Genomic DNA, 16,401 nt, shown 5'->3' on the forward strand with positions numbered 1-16,401 from the left:
TTTTTTTTTTTTTTTTTTTGCTTGTATCAAAATTACTTTTATACAAGCTTACTATCATTTTGTTCATAATGTTCTAAATAAAGATTAAAGATAAGATGAAAATGGATAATGGGAGAAAATCAAAGTCAAAACTGGACAAATTCTTTCAATTTTTCTACTTATCTACACCATTGTGGTGTTTTTTTTTACTCTTTAGGGGTTTATCTTTACTTTAAATAGCGTTTATTGGTTATTGGGTTAGGTTTTAAGATCAATAGTGATGCTCTCCAACGACGAAATCTTCATCTTTGTTGTCTCCTGTGACGAAATCTTCATTTGAATCTTCATCATCAACTTATTCGGCGACAGAATCTTCATCGATAATCTTTTTTGACAACAGAAGCTTCATCACTAGTTACAAGAAATCTGAGAAAATCACTCCTATTTTGTAAGCACATCTATCTAAAGAAGAAAAACAAACTAAATGGTTGGAACTTAATTACGATAAAAACCGTTCTTCCTCCGGTTTAATCGGATCTTATTCATACTTGTATTTTTCTTACTCCGGTAATTCTTCTCTTTCTCTTGTCAGACTTCTTGTACTTTAATGCCATATTCTTGTTACTTTGTATTCTCTTATTTCCAATATTAAACTCATTGCAACCTCGAATTTTCATTAGTGAAAAGGTTCCTTGTCGCCTCTGATCATCAAATGAAATGTGAATAACCCGTGCTATTCTCTTTGAAACAAGGGGCTTACGGTTCTGTCGGTGCTTCAAACAATTTTGTATTCCAAAATATGAATTAGCACAAATAAAAGTAATTTCAATCTGAGAAGAAGATAATTATCCTTATATAAATAAAAAATACAGACATTTGTGGGTTCAATGCGAAAGTTGTTATGGTTAAATTTTAAGAATTTTTTTAATTCAAAACTAAATGTTAGCGAACATGCAGATATCATTTGAAAATGAGTAGTTCAGATAGAATCGAGCTTTCGGTTGATCCGGGCAATTGGGGTCCTATGAATGCAGACATGGTTTCTATGGACCCATTGAATTTCACTCAGAAGAGGAACCTTTTAAAGATACTATCGATCCTTATCAAAGAAAAATAGGTTTCAAAAATCAATGTTGGTTCATTAGAAGAATAAAAACCTATACAAAGAATTTCTTGCGGCTTTTAGCCGCAATATTTTGTGTTGGTCCCGTTCGTTGTTGTATATATATGTTCCACAACTTAATATTTTTGTTTCCTTCGCTTATTTCAGTTTTCTTTATTAATATTCCAAGAAAAGCGTCATATGGTTATTTTTCTTTTTTAAAGCATCCACATGGTTGCATACTTGCATTTAACACCAACATATAAACCTACAGGACTAGACGCAGAACTGCATGTGTCACTATAGTACAGTGGTAAAGTCATTGGATGATAATATCAGTGATCTGAGTTCAAAACTCGCCAACAAAAAAAAAGAGGCGCTAAGCAAATGAAATGTAATAATGTCTAACATGCATTTCATTTTATAAAGGTGTGTGGCATACAGGTAAATTGCCCCTTTCAGTTATATTTTTGCACTTCTAGACAATGACAGGATTGGGAGTTCAGGCTCTCAAACATTTTTTTTTTTTTGCTGAGAAACATTTCATTATCAAAGAAGGAACTTACAAGCATCCACAATCTGTTCATTCCTCACTAGATAGTTCAAAAGGAGGAAAAGAGTCCCAAGATGCTTTAATACATAACTTTCTAGCCCGGTGTGCAAGCCGGTCTGCAGATTTATTCATAGCACGCCTAATATACACAAGCTTAAAAGCACTACTACTAGTAAGGAGACTACGGCAATCACCAAGAAGATCGCAGCATCTCCAGTCGGCCGAGTGACTAACTCCATTAACAAAATCTACCACTTAAAGGAACTTTGGACAAGTTCAACTCCCTCGCCCAGAAAATAGCCAAAAAAGGAGCCATGGCTTCAGCAAAAACAACATCAGGAGCTAGCCCAAAATCTGTACGAGAAAACTTTATTCCTCCTGCAACATCACATAAGACCATACCAACACCCATGTTAAATCTTTTGTAAGAACCATCTAAGAAGAGAATACGACTGACATCTGGGAGAGGAGTTTTAATATCCATTCGAGTAACAGGCACAGGGGGAGTGAATATAGGTATTTATCATTCTTCTAGTGTTGAGAATAACTTTATCCAAGACTTCAAGAATATCATCCAAAAATGGATGATACGATATAAGAGAGCGCGAACTTATGAAGGCACGCTCGATAAAATTATCAGCACACTTGTAACAGTCTATTCATATGGAACAGCACAAGCTTGATTATAAACTTCCCAAGCTATACAGATTCTCTCAAATAACTGAGAAAATGAATTTTGGGCAGAGATTACTGCATACAAGAGCAATCTCTAATTATCATCATCATTCATTTCTACAGCATAATTATCATACCATATCACAACTTAGAGCAATGTGAGGGAAGAGTGTAAATCTGGAAAGATTAGGAAGCTTGATGATGGTTTGAAATACTTTGATATGTTGATTTTGGAAAGGCCATTACCAACAAACAGTACATTTAATCATGTATTGAGTTCGCTGTCCAAGATTAAATGCTACACAGAAGCGATCATGTTGCACAAGAAGATTAGCTTGGTTGGTGTACAACCTAATCTGTATACAGTATACATTTAACATTTTGATCAATTGTTGGTTTAAATTCGGCAAAGTTGATGGGTTTTGTTTGCTTGGAGAGATTGTTAAGAGAGGTTATCATCCTGATATTTTCACTTTCAATACACTGATTAGAGGATTGTGTCTTCAAGAAAACATTCATTTTGCATTACAAGTGTTTGCTAAAATGACTCAGACAGGTATTCAACCTGATGTGGTTACATGTAATACTCTTATAGATGGGCTATGTAGAACTGGTGAAGTGGGTTCTGCTCTTAAGCTGAAAAACATGATGGGGAAATGGAACTGCAGACCTAATGTTGTTTTGTATTGTGCGATTATAAATGCACTTTGCAAAGGAGGTTTAGTTGATCAAGCTTTGGTTCTCTTCTCTGAAATGCTAAGAGATTTGAATGTTGTACCCAATGTAGTTGTTTACAGTTCTTTGCAATTCAGGTCGGTTCAATGAAGCAAAGAGACTGCTTGAAGAGATGGTTAGTAGAGGAATCTCTGCGAATTTAACAACTTATAATTCTATGATTCATGGTCATTGCCTACATGGTCAACGGGAAGAAGCAAGGAAATATTTCGATGAAATGATGTATCGAAGGATTTCACCGGATACAGTAACTTTTAGTATATTAATTGATTCAAGTTGTAAAGATGGGATGACGGAAGATGCTTGGGGGTTATTTGAATTGAAGGAGAAGATAAACATAAAACCCAATCGGGTTACTTGTAATTCCATGATCGGCGGTCTGTGTTTGACAGGTCGTCTAGAAGAAGCGATTAAACTATTTGACTCGATGGTGGAAAGGAGCCTTGATCCAGATGACTACAGCTACAGTATGTTAATGGATGAGTATTGCAGGACTCGGTAACTTGGATGAAGCTGGGAAGCTATTCAAGAAAATGAAACAAAATGAATTGCAACCCACAACAATTACTTGCAGTATACTGTTAAGGAGATTGTACCGAGATGGAAGAGTTACGATGGCCGAGAATTAGTTCAATGAGATGCAAACTGTTGGTCAATCTCCAGATACGTCACATGTAGCACGGTATTGGATGGGTACTGGAAGAACGGAAAAATGGAGGAGGCAATAGAATTGTTTAATGGCTTGCTCCGGGCTGGCAAGTTCGAAGATGCATCTATTTAATGAAAGCCCCAACAAAGGACTAGTGCTTGACGTGGTAACTTATACCACAATGATCAATGGCCTCTTTCATAACAGGATGTTATCGGAAGCTGAAAAACTAGTCATCGAAATGGAAGAAAAGGGTTGTTTACCAAATGCTAGAACATGTAATACCATCGTTCGGGCATTTCTTATAGCTAAAGTGACCGGCAAAGCATTGCATTTTCTTCGCAAGATGCGTGAAAAAGGAATTTGTACCAAGTGATTGTGTTTATTGTGTTTTTTCCTTTTTATGGAACACTCTCATGGTAGGTCTGTAGTTTTTTTTTTTTGCTATGGAACGTAGTAATTGTTGGTGTAATTTTTTTTCTTCTATGGAACGTAGTAATTGTTGGTGTAACAAAGCTTTGGGCCGGATACCTTTTTCGGGGCACAGAATTATACTATTTTAGCCCGTCTCCCAAGAAACTTCTCGGTCCTGGAGTAGACTTGGCATGCATCCTGTTGCGTTCCAAATTTAGAGGTTTAAGGTTTTACTAGGAATCAGATTAAAACACAAGAGACTCGACATAGTTTGACATACTCTTGTCGCACAAGAATCTGAGTGTTTGTGAACGAGGGTTTGTCTCGGCAGAGAGTAAAGAGATTAGCGATGGATGCAGTGGATACAGAACAACAACTCTGGTTAAAAACAAAATCTTTTCTTCAAACCGATTTCAATTCAGAAGGATACATGGCTGATCAACTAAGGACATTCCCACCTTATGAGAAGTTCCAGACAGATTTTCAATGTCATCTGTCTTCCTTAAAAACTCAGATACTTGAAATAATTCTTAGTATTTAGTTGGCTGATAATGATTCGTGTATGCGCACACCTATTCATGCTAAGATTTTGAGGTTTAGACATAATGTCTACTCTTCCATATCTGCTTTGCAAAACAGTTTACGCCAAAGAGCTGAAGCTTCTTCAACTACAGAAGTCGCAGAACTACTTCTCGACACGTTCCATGTTATATCTAAGGTTGTTTATTTACGGGTTGCCGAGTTTGAACGCGACTTTCTTGGTCATGTATTTCAGCATCTTGTCGCGTGTAAGAATCATATTTTACAAGGGGTTAAAGTAATGAATGATGCAGTGTCTCAAATCATGGGCACAGTGACGCGAATACTTGTTTTGAAATCTATGGAGGACTTTTGCAGGCAGTTAAGAAGAGTAACTGCCACTTACAAGAGAACTAATACACCTGTACCTGTAAGGCATACAACCTGTGTTTATGAGCTTTTGCGTCCTTTGAAGGTGCTCCACCATTGTCAGGTTTTTCTTGAGGGTAAACGAGCAAAGACAAGCTTAAGATCAGAAGCCATGAAAGACCTGCTCTATAGAACCACAGGAGATATTACTCCCCATTATTACGAGCATGTTTCAGATGTTGATAACGAGACGAAAAAAGGAGAGTCTCGGCTTCTAAAATTTCGCCTGGATGCACGAAGTGTCACTGACAAGATCAGTTTTCAGTTGTTTCTTGACATTCAGGAGTATGGACGCGGCCTTGAAGACCTTGGTATCAATGCAGCCGAAATCAATCTGTACCGCTCCATGTTGATAGGTTTTGCTCCCGATATGCATTCTCCAATCTTCTCATCCAAGCTCTTACCAACTTGAAGTATTTCCATTACAACGTTTTCACCTTTCATATCTTTTCATTGCCAAGTACATTGTAACCTCTTTATTTTGAGATCTATGAAATTAGGTATATGTAAGCTTAATAGAAAATCTTGATTATTAAAATCTTGTATATGAAATTGTGGATATTATTGATTCTTAAACCGAGAGCACAAGAAAATCTGGGCCAGCATTACAAGCAATACCAGTTTTTTTATCAAACGAAAACTTTGGTTGATAGCAAAAGAGGAAAAACAAAACAAAGAGAAGTGATCACCACAATCCAGGGATCAACCTCAAACTAAGATCATGGCCATGGCAACATCCAGGATTACATATTAGAGTTACCAAATATAAAAGAAACAAGAGTTTTCAATTAATTAACACACACTTATAAACAGAAAATGAAGGGAAAAATAAACTGAAATAACAACAAACATGTTCCAGATTTATTTATTTTTTCATGAAAGGCTGATTTTTCTTGGACTATCGGCAGCTTTCATATTATTTTCAATCAATTTCTTTGCCCTTATGCTTCTAATCTGGACTTTGACACTAGCACTCTTATCCATCTTTATATACAGTTTCTTTGATTTCTTAATGCCACTTACCTTCGTTTTGATCGATCGTACAAAATTCTCCAAGCGACTAACCATCCCTCTTCCTTGGAAATAGAGAACAATTGAATTAAGAGAAACAAGTGGTTTGTTTTGAGGATTTTTCTTCAAAAAAACCACAAGTTGCACTGTTTCATAATTTTTGCAGTTAGAAAGACAGAAATGAAAACTGTACCTAAACAAAACGAGTCCACTGTCGGAACCTGATGAAGTTTTCCGAAAAAAGTTAGAGAAATAAAAGAATTTCACAGCTCAGAATGTATATGCTCTGTCGGAAGGTTTCAATATTGAAAAAATGATCCTTATAATATCAATTTGGGAGACTTAAAATAAAATATATAACAAAGCCTTGACTTTTATCAACAAACCATAAACAAATGATTTTTCTAATGCTAATATTCTTTTTGGGTATCTTTTAAACTTTCTCGTATATGCGGGTGAAAACAAAATGAATTTTTAACGATCAGAAGCCATGAAAGATCTGCTCTATAGAACCACAGGAGATATTACTCACCGTTATTGCGAGCATGTTGCAGATGTTGATAACGAGACGAAGAAAGGAGAGTGTGGGCTTCTTAAATTTCGCCTGGATGCACGAAGTGTCATAGAGAAGATCAGTTTTCAGTTGTTTCTTGACATTCAGGAGCATGGACGCGGCCTTGAAGATCTTGGTATCAATGCAGCCGACATCAATCTATACCGCTCCATGTTGATAGGTTTTGCCCCAGACATGCATTCTCCAATCTTCTCATCCAAACTCTTACAAATTTGAAGTATTTCCATTACAACTGTCAAACGTTTTCACCTTTCATATATTTCCATTGCCAAATACATTGCAAGTTGTAACCTCTTTATTTTGAGATCTCCTATGAAATTGTATGGGAAAATTGGAAAAATGTTCCAATATGGGGTGCATGTTGGAAATCTCCCCTAACATTTAAAAATTTGGAAAAATGTCCCATTCCGTCAAAAACTCAGTTAAGTCACATGTGTCACCCCACACACGCGAAAAAACCTACTTCATAATTCAAGTTTCAGGGTTTAAAATTCAAGATTTAGGTTGAGGGTTCAGGGTTTAAGGTTCAGGTGGTGGTGACAGTGGATTTTGTAGTGGTTCTGGTGGTGATCGTGGCCTTACACATGTGGCTTAACTGGATTGATGATGGTTGGTGGTGGCGGCAGTGGTCGATGGTGGTGGTTGTGCTGGTGTTGGTTGGTGGTGGTGGTTTGTAGTGGTGGTGGTCGAAAAACATAGCATTTTGTGATAAAAAAAATTGTCCATAAGAATCCATGAAACTTTTGTGGTTTGGGTTAAGATTGATATGAGATAATAATATACATATTTTTTCCTACAAATATCCATAAGAATCCATATATATCTTGTCACTTAACTATCCTAAGAAATTTTAAATAAACTGAATACATAGGATATTTATGGAATCTAAAACAATCCTAATTGAAGAAAGGAGGATCGGAGATATCAAAAGATACAGGGGCAGCAACAATCTAGAGCGAAAGAAACAGAAGAAAGAAACAGAAAATTGAATGTTGTTATCTTCCTCACAAGAACGGTGATAATAAATGACTAAAGAACAAGAATAGAAAACAAGAAGAGAATGAACACGCACAAGAAGAGGATAAAAGTTTTTTTCACATTCTCTTTCCTATTTATGAAGCTAGAGAAGACAATAACTGCTCCTCGTACCAAGGAGCAGTTACGGGGAAAGTTAATGCAAAATGGGAAACATGTAGGACTACCTTTCTTCTTCAAAATTGCAAAATACTCCCAAGTTAAAAGAAGAGGGGAAAATTGTATGTACACCTTTCATCATCCACCACGTGTACAGAAAGAGACACGTGGAAGGCATGCAAAGCGAGACATAAAAACATGCTAGCAAGCATCTCATCAGAAGACGCCATCGGTCAGCAGATCTGACGATCAGGGACAGAGGATCACAGAGGTATGATGGCTCAGAGGAGCACCAGATAATACCCCTTGGGTGTTAACACACCCAATCCCGAGGAAGATCCCAGATCAACGACCGAGAGGAAGTTCGGCTGACACAGATGTGACCAGACAAAGAGACACTTGTCTGACACGAGCAGACATCCATCTACCCGCATTAAATACCAAGGAGACATACACATGTCAATCAGCTTGTGGAAGAGGCGAGGATAACCCTTCGTATTCAAGCTCAGGCCGCGGCATATGCCAAAGACCTCTGCGTAGTAGGCACAAAGCACAAGAAGATAAGATTACAACGACACCTCAGAAATGGGACCCACGTTCCAATCCTATAAATACCCTTCTCCACTAAGAGAGAAGAGGTGGACGATTTTGGAGAGCAATTATAGGAGAATATAGGAGAGAGAAAGAGGAAGAGTAAGTAATCCCCCTACTTCCGCAGACCTATGTATATTCTAAAGTCATTCGACTATCTTTGTAACCATTCAGTACATAGTAAAACACCAACCCCGTGGATGTAGGCCTTAGTGCCGAACCACGTAAATCTGTATCATTTACATTTTAGCACCTTACATTCAGCGTTGAACTTCATATACTTTGCATTTATACTTGATTCTTGGTTTATTCCTTTATACGAACATTATCTACGATAATATTCGACTAGACAATGACAAGCCCGAAGGCTTCGAGTCGATGAATCGATATAATCATCCCCGTTACGCATACGACGTACATTTCTAGAATTAGGATGTATGCGAATATTGTTTGTGAACACGTGGATGGCTTCGTGATTTATGTGTTCACAATCTGGCGCTAGAAACAGGGACTTTGTCCCGGTAAAAGATTTATCTTATCCTGTGTTTCACCTTAAACGCGCAGTATGGTTGTGCCCTATTCTGGGTTCAGCGTGCTTTCAAAACCTTTTTTATTCTGGGTTCAGCGTGCTTTCAAAACCTTTTTTATTCTGGGTTCAGCGTGCTTTCAAAGCCTTTTTTATTGTGGGTTCAGCATGCTTTCAAAACCTTTTTTATTCTGGGTTCATGGTCTTCATTTTCACAAACACCATTTCAAAGCAGACAAAACCACGGCTATCTATCACAGATTTGCACGTGAGGCGTTTTCCTTTTAAAACTAAGACTTAATAATCTAGATTCATGAGTTCTCGCGACGGATGTGCCTTTTCAAGAGTTTTCTTTTTCAAAGTAGTCTGAAAACAAGGTCCATGATTGTTTATCAGAGGATTTGTATTGCAAAAACTAGACCGATGAAGTCTTTACATTTCTCTTTTATTAAGGCCCTTGGGAAGCTCATTTCCTTTTATTCCAATAGTCTTGCGGATACGAATGGCGCTAACCCGATCCTCGTGGATATCTTTGGTTCTCTTTATTTATTCCCCTATGCAGAAAAAGATTAAAAATGGAAAAGATACTAGAGGCAGGAAAAACCAAAGCCTCATCAAAGGAGACACCGAGGGTTACCTCGGTCATGACCCGAAGCAAGCAGAAAGGAGACAAAGCTAAAACAACTACTCAGAGGCAGGATGCTGCAGAGATCACCTCACCTATGAACACTAACTCCATTGCAGCCGCGGCTCTCAAAGCAGCAGCCACGAAGACTGTTGCGGCCCTCCAGGCTACAGAAGCTAACAAGACTTTGGTTTCAAACCAAATCCATCAACAAAAAGAGGGGGTGACATAATCTATGACACATCAGCCCGCACATCCACCAATCTTCGGAATGCCGTCAAACAACGGTTAGAATCAAACCATACAAGTGGTTTTAGTACCGCGGGTGGAAGCTCAACCGAGGGGACCAAACGTGGAGACACCAACGATTGAAGCTGATCCTAGGCCACCCTTAATACACAAAGTAGACGAAGGGGGAACTATGGCCGTAGGGGTACAAGCCGGAACTCCCAATCAGGGATCAAACCAGTCCCACCGACTGATGGTAGAGCTCGAAGAATTGAAAAAGAGCCAGCAGGTCTACGCAGATGCCGTAGCTCTTCTGGCCAGGGAGAACCAAGACTTGAAATATAGGATTGCCCAAAGCACGAAGACTATCCAACAACTGGGCGAAGCAAATTCTAAAGCACCAGAGCCTAATCGAGACCGAAGAATCATCCTAGCAAATGCCGCCAGGGGAAGCAATGCATCCGATCCGGAATATGCCGCCGAAGAGTTAGACTATTATGACAGCGAAGTTCGAAGAAAGAAACGCTCAACTGAGCATGAGAACGTGGGATATTACCACGCAATGGAGGAGCTGCGTGATGAGATGATGGCTGAGATCAGGCAGTTAAAATCCAGACAAGGCGGAGGAAGGCTTGAAGAGGTGATGAAAGAATCTAACTCCACGCCCCTAACTCATCGCCTGGCAAATACCCCCATTCCGTTAAAGTGCCCTGTCCCAACTTTTGAATGCTACGACGGATCCAGTGACCCCGCGGCACATATCCGGTATTATAATCGTATCTTAGCCCGATTGAGTCAAAACGACGCCGTCCTATGTAGATATTTCCCATCAAGTCTGAAGGGATCGGCTTTGTCTTGGTTTGACAACCTGCCACCTGATTCCATCAACTCCTACGATCAACTCGCAGAGAAATTCTTGAGGACATACATGTACAACAAAGCTGTCAACACTGGAATGGATAAACTTTTTTATCTGGCAATTGGCTACAAGGAGAACACCAGGGAATACACCAACAGATGGCACAAGATCTTCCAAGCCATAGGGAGTGTGGATCCCGTAGTAAGTATCAACTGCTACGTACAAGTGGGGATTAGACCGAATGAGACCACTATTTGTTGAGATTCACGGAAGCGTTCCTAAGACAGAAGGAGATCTTCTAATAATTATTGAGAAGTACGCTCGTCTTGAAGAAATCCAGCGTGAGAACCCGAGGGCACAAACGCAGAGGTATCACCGTACTAATTCCGCAGAACAAACCAGCGGGGCCAAAATAAATAGCTCAGTTGAACGGCCTCACAAAGATAGGAAGGAACGAAGAGATGAACGACGAAAAGACGATCGAAAATTCGAATATCAGGTTTACACGAAGCTCAATTCTAGCTACGCTCGGATCTTGCGAGAGATCAAAGGAATGGAAAATTTGGAGTGGCTGTGGTCTAAGGGAAAACAGCTCCCAAGAACCGAGAAGTCTAAAGATTACTGTGAGTATCATTGCTTCAATGGACACCAGACCGAGAAATGCAAAAACCTCAAAATAATGATCCAAAAATTGATTGATGCTGGCACTCAAGCAATACATACGAAAGGAGGTCACCGAGGACAAATCCAAACGGACCAAGCAAGTCCAACTTCCAGAGGGAAACCGCACAATCAACACCATCTCGTGTTCCGAAGCCGCAGGGCCCTCCCTTACAGCGCAGATAAGAAAGAGGCTACGGAAGTAGTTCGAAGACCACTGCGAATTATATAATATTGATGGCGTAGAGGTGGACGAGCACGAAGAGTGGATGGACGCACCTATCATCTTCGATACTGAAGATATCGAAGAAGATATGGAAGACCATAACGATCCCTTGGTCCTCACACTACCAGTGGCCGGATGTAACCTCAAAAAGATCCTCATCGACGGGGGAAGCTCAGTGAACGTTCTATTCTACGACGCCTTCAAACGGATGAAGCTCCATGATGAACAGCTAATGACCTCTTATTACACCATCTACGGGTTCAATGGAGCACCCACAAAGCCATTGGGAGACATCGTGTTGCAGGTGAACGTCGGACCCATGAAAGTAGAAACACGATTCAGCGTGGTTGACGCCCCATCCCCCTATAACTCCATTATTGGACGAAAGTGGGTACATAAACTCAAGGGAGTGGCAGCAACTTACTACCAATATCTCAGGTTCCCTACACCCGAGGGAGTGATGGAAATCAAGAGAGATCGGGTCTCTGCACAAGAGTGCCAGACCACTCAGGATCATATCAACAACGAACAAGAAGAGCAGCGAAAAACCCGAAGGATTAAAAATAAAGAAGCTGCGAAAAAAAAGGCCATAGACCTGTTCCTCAAGGAAACCGCAGGGAAGGGCTTGACAAAAGATGATAATGTCCTAAACACAGAGGCAAGTACTTCAGCAGCCAACGAAGGAAAAAAACATACCAAATAGTAATTAAAGAACGTCCCAGTCTTCGGGGACCCGAAGCCGGTGTTCACACCAGTGGAGCCCATAAAAGAAATTAACATAGGAACGGAAGAAAACCCGAAGATGATCAAAGTAGGGACCATAATGGACGAAAGAAGAAAAGATTCCCTAACCAAATTACTTAAAGAATACGCGGATGTATTCGCCTGGAAGTTAGGAGACATGCCGGGGATTGATCCGAAAATAATCCAACACGAGCTGCGCATCAAACCAGGAACGCCACCTTTCATGCAAAAATAAGAAAAGTTGCACCAGAGTATCATAAGGCAGTAGAAAAAGAACTTCGGAAACTACTAGAAGCAGGCTTCATCAAGGAAGTCAAATACCTTACATGGATCTCCAACATGGTCGTCGTTCCTAAGAAAAATGGAGGGGTTAGGATATGCATCGACTTTACTAACCTCAACAAGGCATGTCCAAAGGACAGCTATCCCCTGCCAAGCATAGATCAGCTGGTTGAAGCAGTGGAAGGATACGAAGAGCTGTCATTCATGGACGGATATTCTGGTTACAACCAAGTAGCCCTGGCAGAATAAGATCAACTACACACAGCATTCTACACCCCGCATGGCCTTTATTGCTACACTAGAATGCCCTTTGGACTTCGAAACGCAGGGGCAACGTACCAAAGAATGGTCGATGCTATCTTCAGGCCATGGATTGGTAGTACCCTAGAAGTCTACGTTGATGACATGCTCGTCAAAAGTAGGCTGCGCAAAGATCACCACCGGGACCTGAGAGATATTTTCGAAGCAATGAGGAAACATCACATGAAAGTAAATCCAGAAAAATGCACTTTCGGTGTCACCTCAGGGAAATTCCTCGGATATCTGGTAACATAAAGGGGCATTGAGGTAGACCCCGCGAAGATTCAGGCCATAATAGAAATGCCATCTCCGAAGAATCTAAAAGAAGTGCAGAAGCTCAATGGGTCCATAGCAGCCTTGGGCAGATTTATTTCCCGATCCTCGGAAAAATTCAAACATTTTTTCAATATTCTCAAAAAAGGGAGTAAGTTTGAATGGACCGCAGAATGCGAAGAAGCTTTCCAAAGAATCAAGGAACACCTGGCTTCAATTCCAATCCTACAGAAGCCTGATCCTGATGAGGTTTTGGCATTGTACATAGCAGCGACAGAAGACGCAGTTAGCGCAGTGTTGGTCAAAACCAATACGAAGATAGAACAACCTATCTATTATGTCAGTAAGACCCTCAATTCTGCGGAAAGGAATTACACGAAGATCGAACAACTCATCCTGGCATTGTTATGGGCTACTCAAAAGCTGAGAACCTATTTCCTAACTCACTTCATCCGCGTCCCATACAAAGCACCACTGGAAGCAGTCCTCAAAAGCGCGAGAAAAGTAGGTAGAATAGCCAAGTGGAACACCCACCTGGACCAATTCAACATCATTCATGAAATTCAACATTCCCAAAAATCCCAAGTTTTGGCGGATTTCTTAGCAGACCTCCACCTGGAAAACGATAAAGAGATTAGGGGAATACCAGAAGCCGACGAAGAAAGCAAGGATCCAGTTGATGTCCTCGAACCCGCGAGTCAAAGACAATGGGAAGTCTTCGTTGATGGTTCCAAAAATAAGGAAGGGGCAGGAATAGGCATTGTCATCACCACCCCAGCTGGAGAAAGGATCGTACATGCACTCAGGTTAGAAATCAAAGAGCATACTAATAACATCGTCGAATACGAGGCAGTCGTACATGCCCTCCGCTTAATAATAGAGATGGGGGTAACTGATGTAAGACTGACAAGTGATTCGCAGCTTGTTATACGGCAAATAGGTCTCGAATACAATGTGTACGACGACACCCTCTCAGCTTACATGGCCTTGGTCCAAACATTGGCATCACAAATTCCGATCATCAAGTTCCGGCACTTATGCAGAAGGGATCTCAGGCACGCGGATGCCCTAACATATATATCATCCATGCTGAAGGACAAGAGTATCGAAGCTATCAAAATAACAAGGGTATACGAGCCCTCGATTGTAACACAATTTTCCTTTGCTACAAATCAAGATACAGTGGAAGAAAATATCGAAGATCAGGTGGGAGAAGACACCCGTGAAAATTTTGACGAAGAAGATATCCTGTCAAGAGCAAATCAAGACGAAGATTTCAACAACGAAGATGATTGGAAAATGATGACCCATGTGTTTCTCAAGGATGAAACCTTACCCGTGGATCACAAACAAACCAGGAAAATACTCTCCAAAGTAGGAAGATATGATCTTCGGGATGGGATCATGTACAAGAAATCTTTCCTCGGACCGTTACTACGTTGCTTATCCAGGAAAGAGGGGCATCGAATTCTAAACGACATCCATTATGGTGACGCAGGAAATCATAGTGGCATGAGATCACTAGCCGACAAAGCAAAAATGCAAGGATATTACTGGCCCACAATGATACAAGATGCTGCAAGAATGTCCCGACGATGTGAAGAATGTCAGCGTTTCGCCAAAAAGATACATGCACCAGCAACAACGTTAAATTCTGTGGATAATCCGTGGCCATTCACAAAATGGGGCATAGATATCGTTGGGCCTTTCATCGAAGGATCAGGGAAAAGGCGATTTTTGATAGTAGCCACGGACTACTTCAGTAAATGGGTGGAAGCCAAATCCTTAGCCAGGATCAGAGACGTGGACGTGTTTACTTTCATATTCCAAAACATTATTTGCAGGTTCGGCATACCAGCGGAAATCGTGTCCGATAATGGTAAACAATTACAGGGGAAAAACATAGACATGCTCTTCGACACTTTCAAAATAAGGAAAAACAAGTCCACCCCCATATACCCTCAAAGCAACGGACAAGCAGAAGCTACTAACAAGACCCTCGCCCTTATCCTCAAAAAGCAATTAGACGAACACAAGGAGCGATGGTGTGAACAGCTACACAATGTATTATGGGCATACAGGACAACACGAAGATCTTCCACTGGGGAGTCCCATTTCTCCTCACTTATGGAGCTGAAGCAGTCATCCCAACAGATATCCTCATGCCAACCACAAAGACCGAAGCATGGGAGAAAAATCTCACAACAGACATGATGTTAGAGAGACTGGACGACCTGGAAGGAAGGAGGGAAGCAGCATTGCAGAAGATGGAAAATTATCAACGGAGACTAGCGAGAGAGTACAACAAAAAGGTTAAGCTTTGAAATTTTGTAGAAGGGCAGTATGTGTTAAGAACAATCCCGCAGTATCAACGAGAGAAGAAATGGGGAAAGTTAGCACCTACATGGGGAGGACCTTTTATAATACACGACATTGCGGGAAACGGTTCTTACTATCTTCGCAATATGAAAGGCGAGGTCCTCCGGCATCCTTGGAATGCTAAATGGCTCAAACCGTACTACCCATAGGAGCAGCGCAGCTTTACATCTGCGTGAAGAATACCAGAAGAAGAAGGAAGCGTAACCGCTTTACATGTTTCTATCTCTGGACGAGGAGTAGCAGGCCTCAACCTATCAATCAAACAAACTTTTGGGGAAATCTTCAAGTAAACGAAATGGTCAAAAGTCCCACTAGATGAACGCATGTACATTACATTATAAATTAACAATATTGGGGAAAGTAGTTAATCTACAATCTCTCCGGGCTCCCCTATCAGTGTCTATGAGTGTAAGACCAGGGGGAAGGCACCCAGCAGAAAGAGATACCCAACCAATTTTAAGGCAGCGGGTCGACGGAATGGGTGCATGTAAATATTTTCAAATAAGCATTCCATATCCTAGAACGCTGCCTAGGCCCCCACCGTTTGGAAATCCTCTGGCCCAGGATTCGCCAGCGGGGTGACAGGTCTCAAGACGATCACGAAGGTATTTACCTTCGGTGTCGCACTCAAACACTTAACTTTTTTACAAAACAAGTTATTTATAGTTTAACACTTCACAATACTTTAAAATAAAAAGATGAATTGATAAAGTAGGTACGCCAAAAGGATGATCCATTTCATAAAGAGTTGATTACAAGATTCAGCAGATAAGTAAAGCAGGAAACACATCAAAAAATGATCCGAAATCATATAATCAACAAGGATCAAATTTATATGACTAATAAAAGAAATCTACTTGGACGATACAGCTCCATCAACAGGGTTGTCTCTACGAGATGAAGGTACGCTACCACCTGAAGAGGGCCCAGAAGA

General features: G+C 40.5%; 1 protein-coding gene across 1 annotated transcript; it reads left to right on the forward strand.

Annotated features, from left to right (window-relative positions):
* Positions 1 to 2,852: 2,852 nt before the first annotated feature.
* LOC113308289 (pentatricopeptide repeat-containing protein At1g62930, chloroplastic-like) lies at positions 2,853 to 5,467 on the forward strand. The gene is made up of 5 exons (XM_026556797.1): positions 2,853 to 3,027; positions 3,122 to 3,542; positions 3,708 to 3,803; positions 3,901 to 4,065; positions 4,747 to 5,467. Exons 1-5 carry the CDS (start codon positions 2,853 to 2,855, stop codon positions 5,465 to 5,467), a joined length of 1,578 nt encoding a protein of 525 aa, XP_026412582.1.
* The last annotated feature ends 10,934 nt before the right edge of the window (positions 5,468 to 16,401 follow it).

This window comes from Papaver somniferum, chromosome 1 (assembly GCF_003573695.1).
Source record: "Papaver somniferum cultivar HN1 chromosome 1, ASM357369v1, whole genome shotgun sequence".
Classification (NCBI taxonomy): domain Eukaryota; kingdom Viridiplantae; phylum Streptophyta; class Magnoliopsida; order Ranunculales; family Papaveraceae; genus Papaver; species Papaver somniferum.

Bases quoted from the DNA above. Each gene is read 5' to 3' on its own strand.
- LOC113308289 (XM_026556797.1), top strand. From the start codon at position 2,853: ATGACTCAGACAGGTATTCAACCTGATGTGGTTACATGTAATACTCTT. The intron at 3,543-3,707 runs GTAACTTGGATG...GTCAATCTCCAG, and splicing joins GATGAGTATTGCAGGACTCG to ATACGTCACATGTAGCACGG. The intron at 4,066-4,746 runs GTGATTGTGTTT...TTTGCAAAACAG, and splicing joins GAAAAAGGAATTTGTACCAA to TTTACGCCAAAGAGCTGAAG.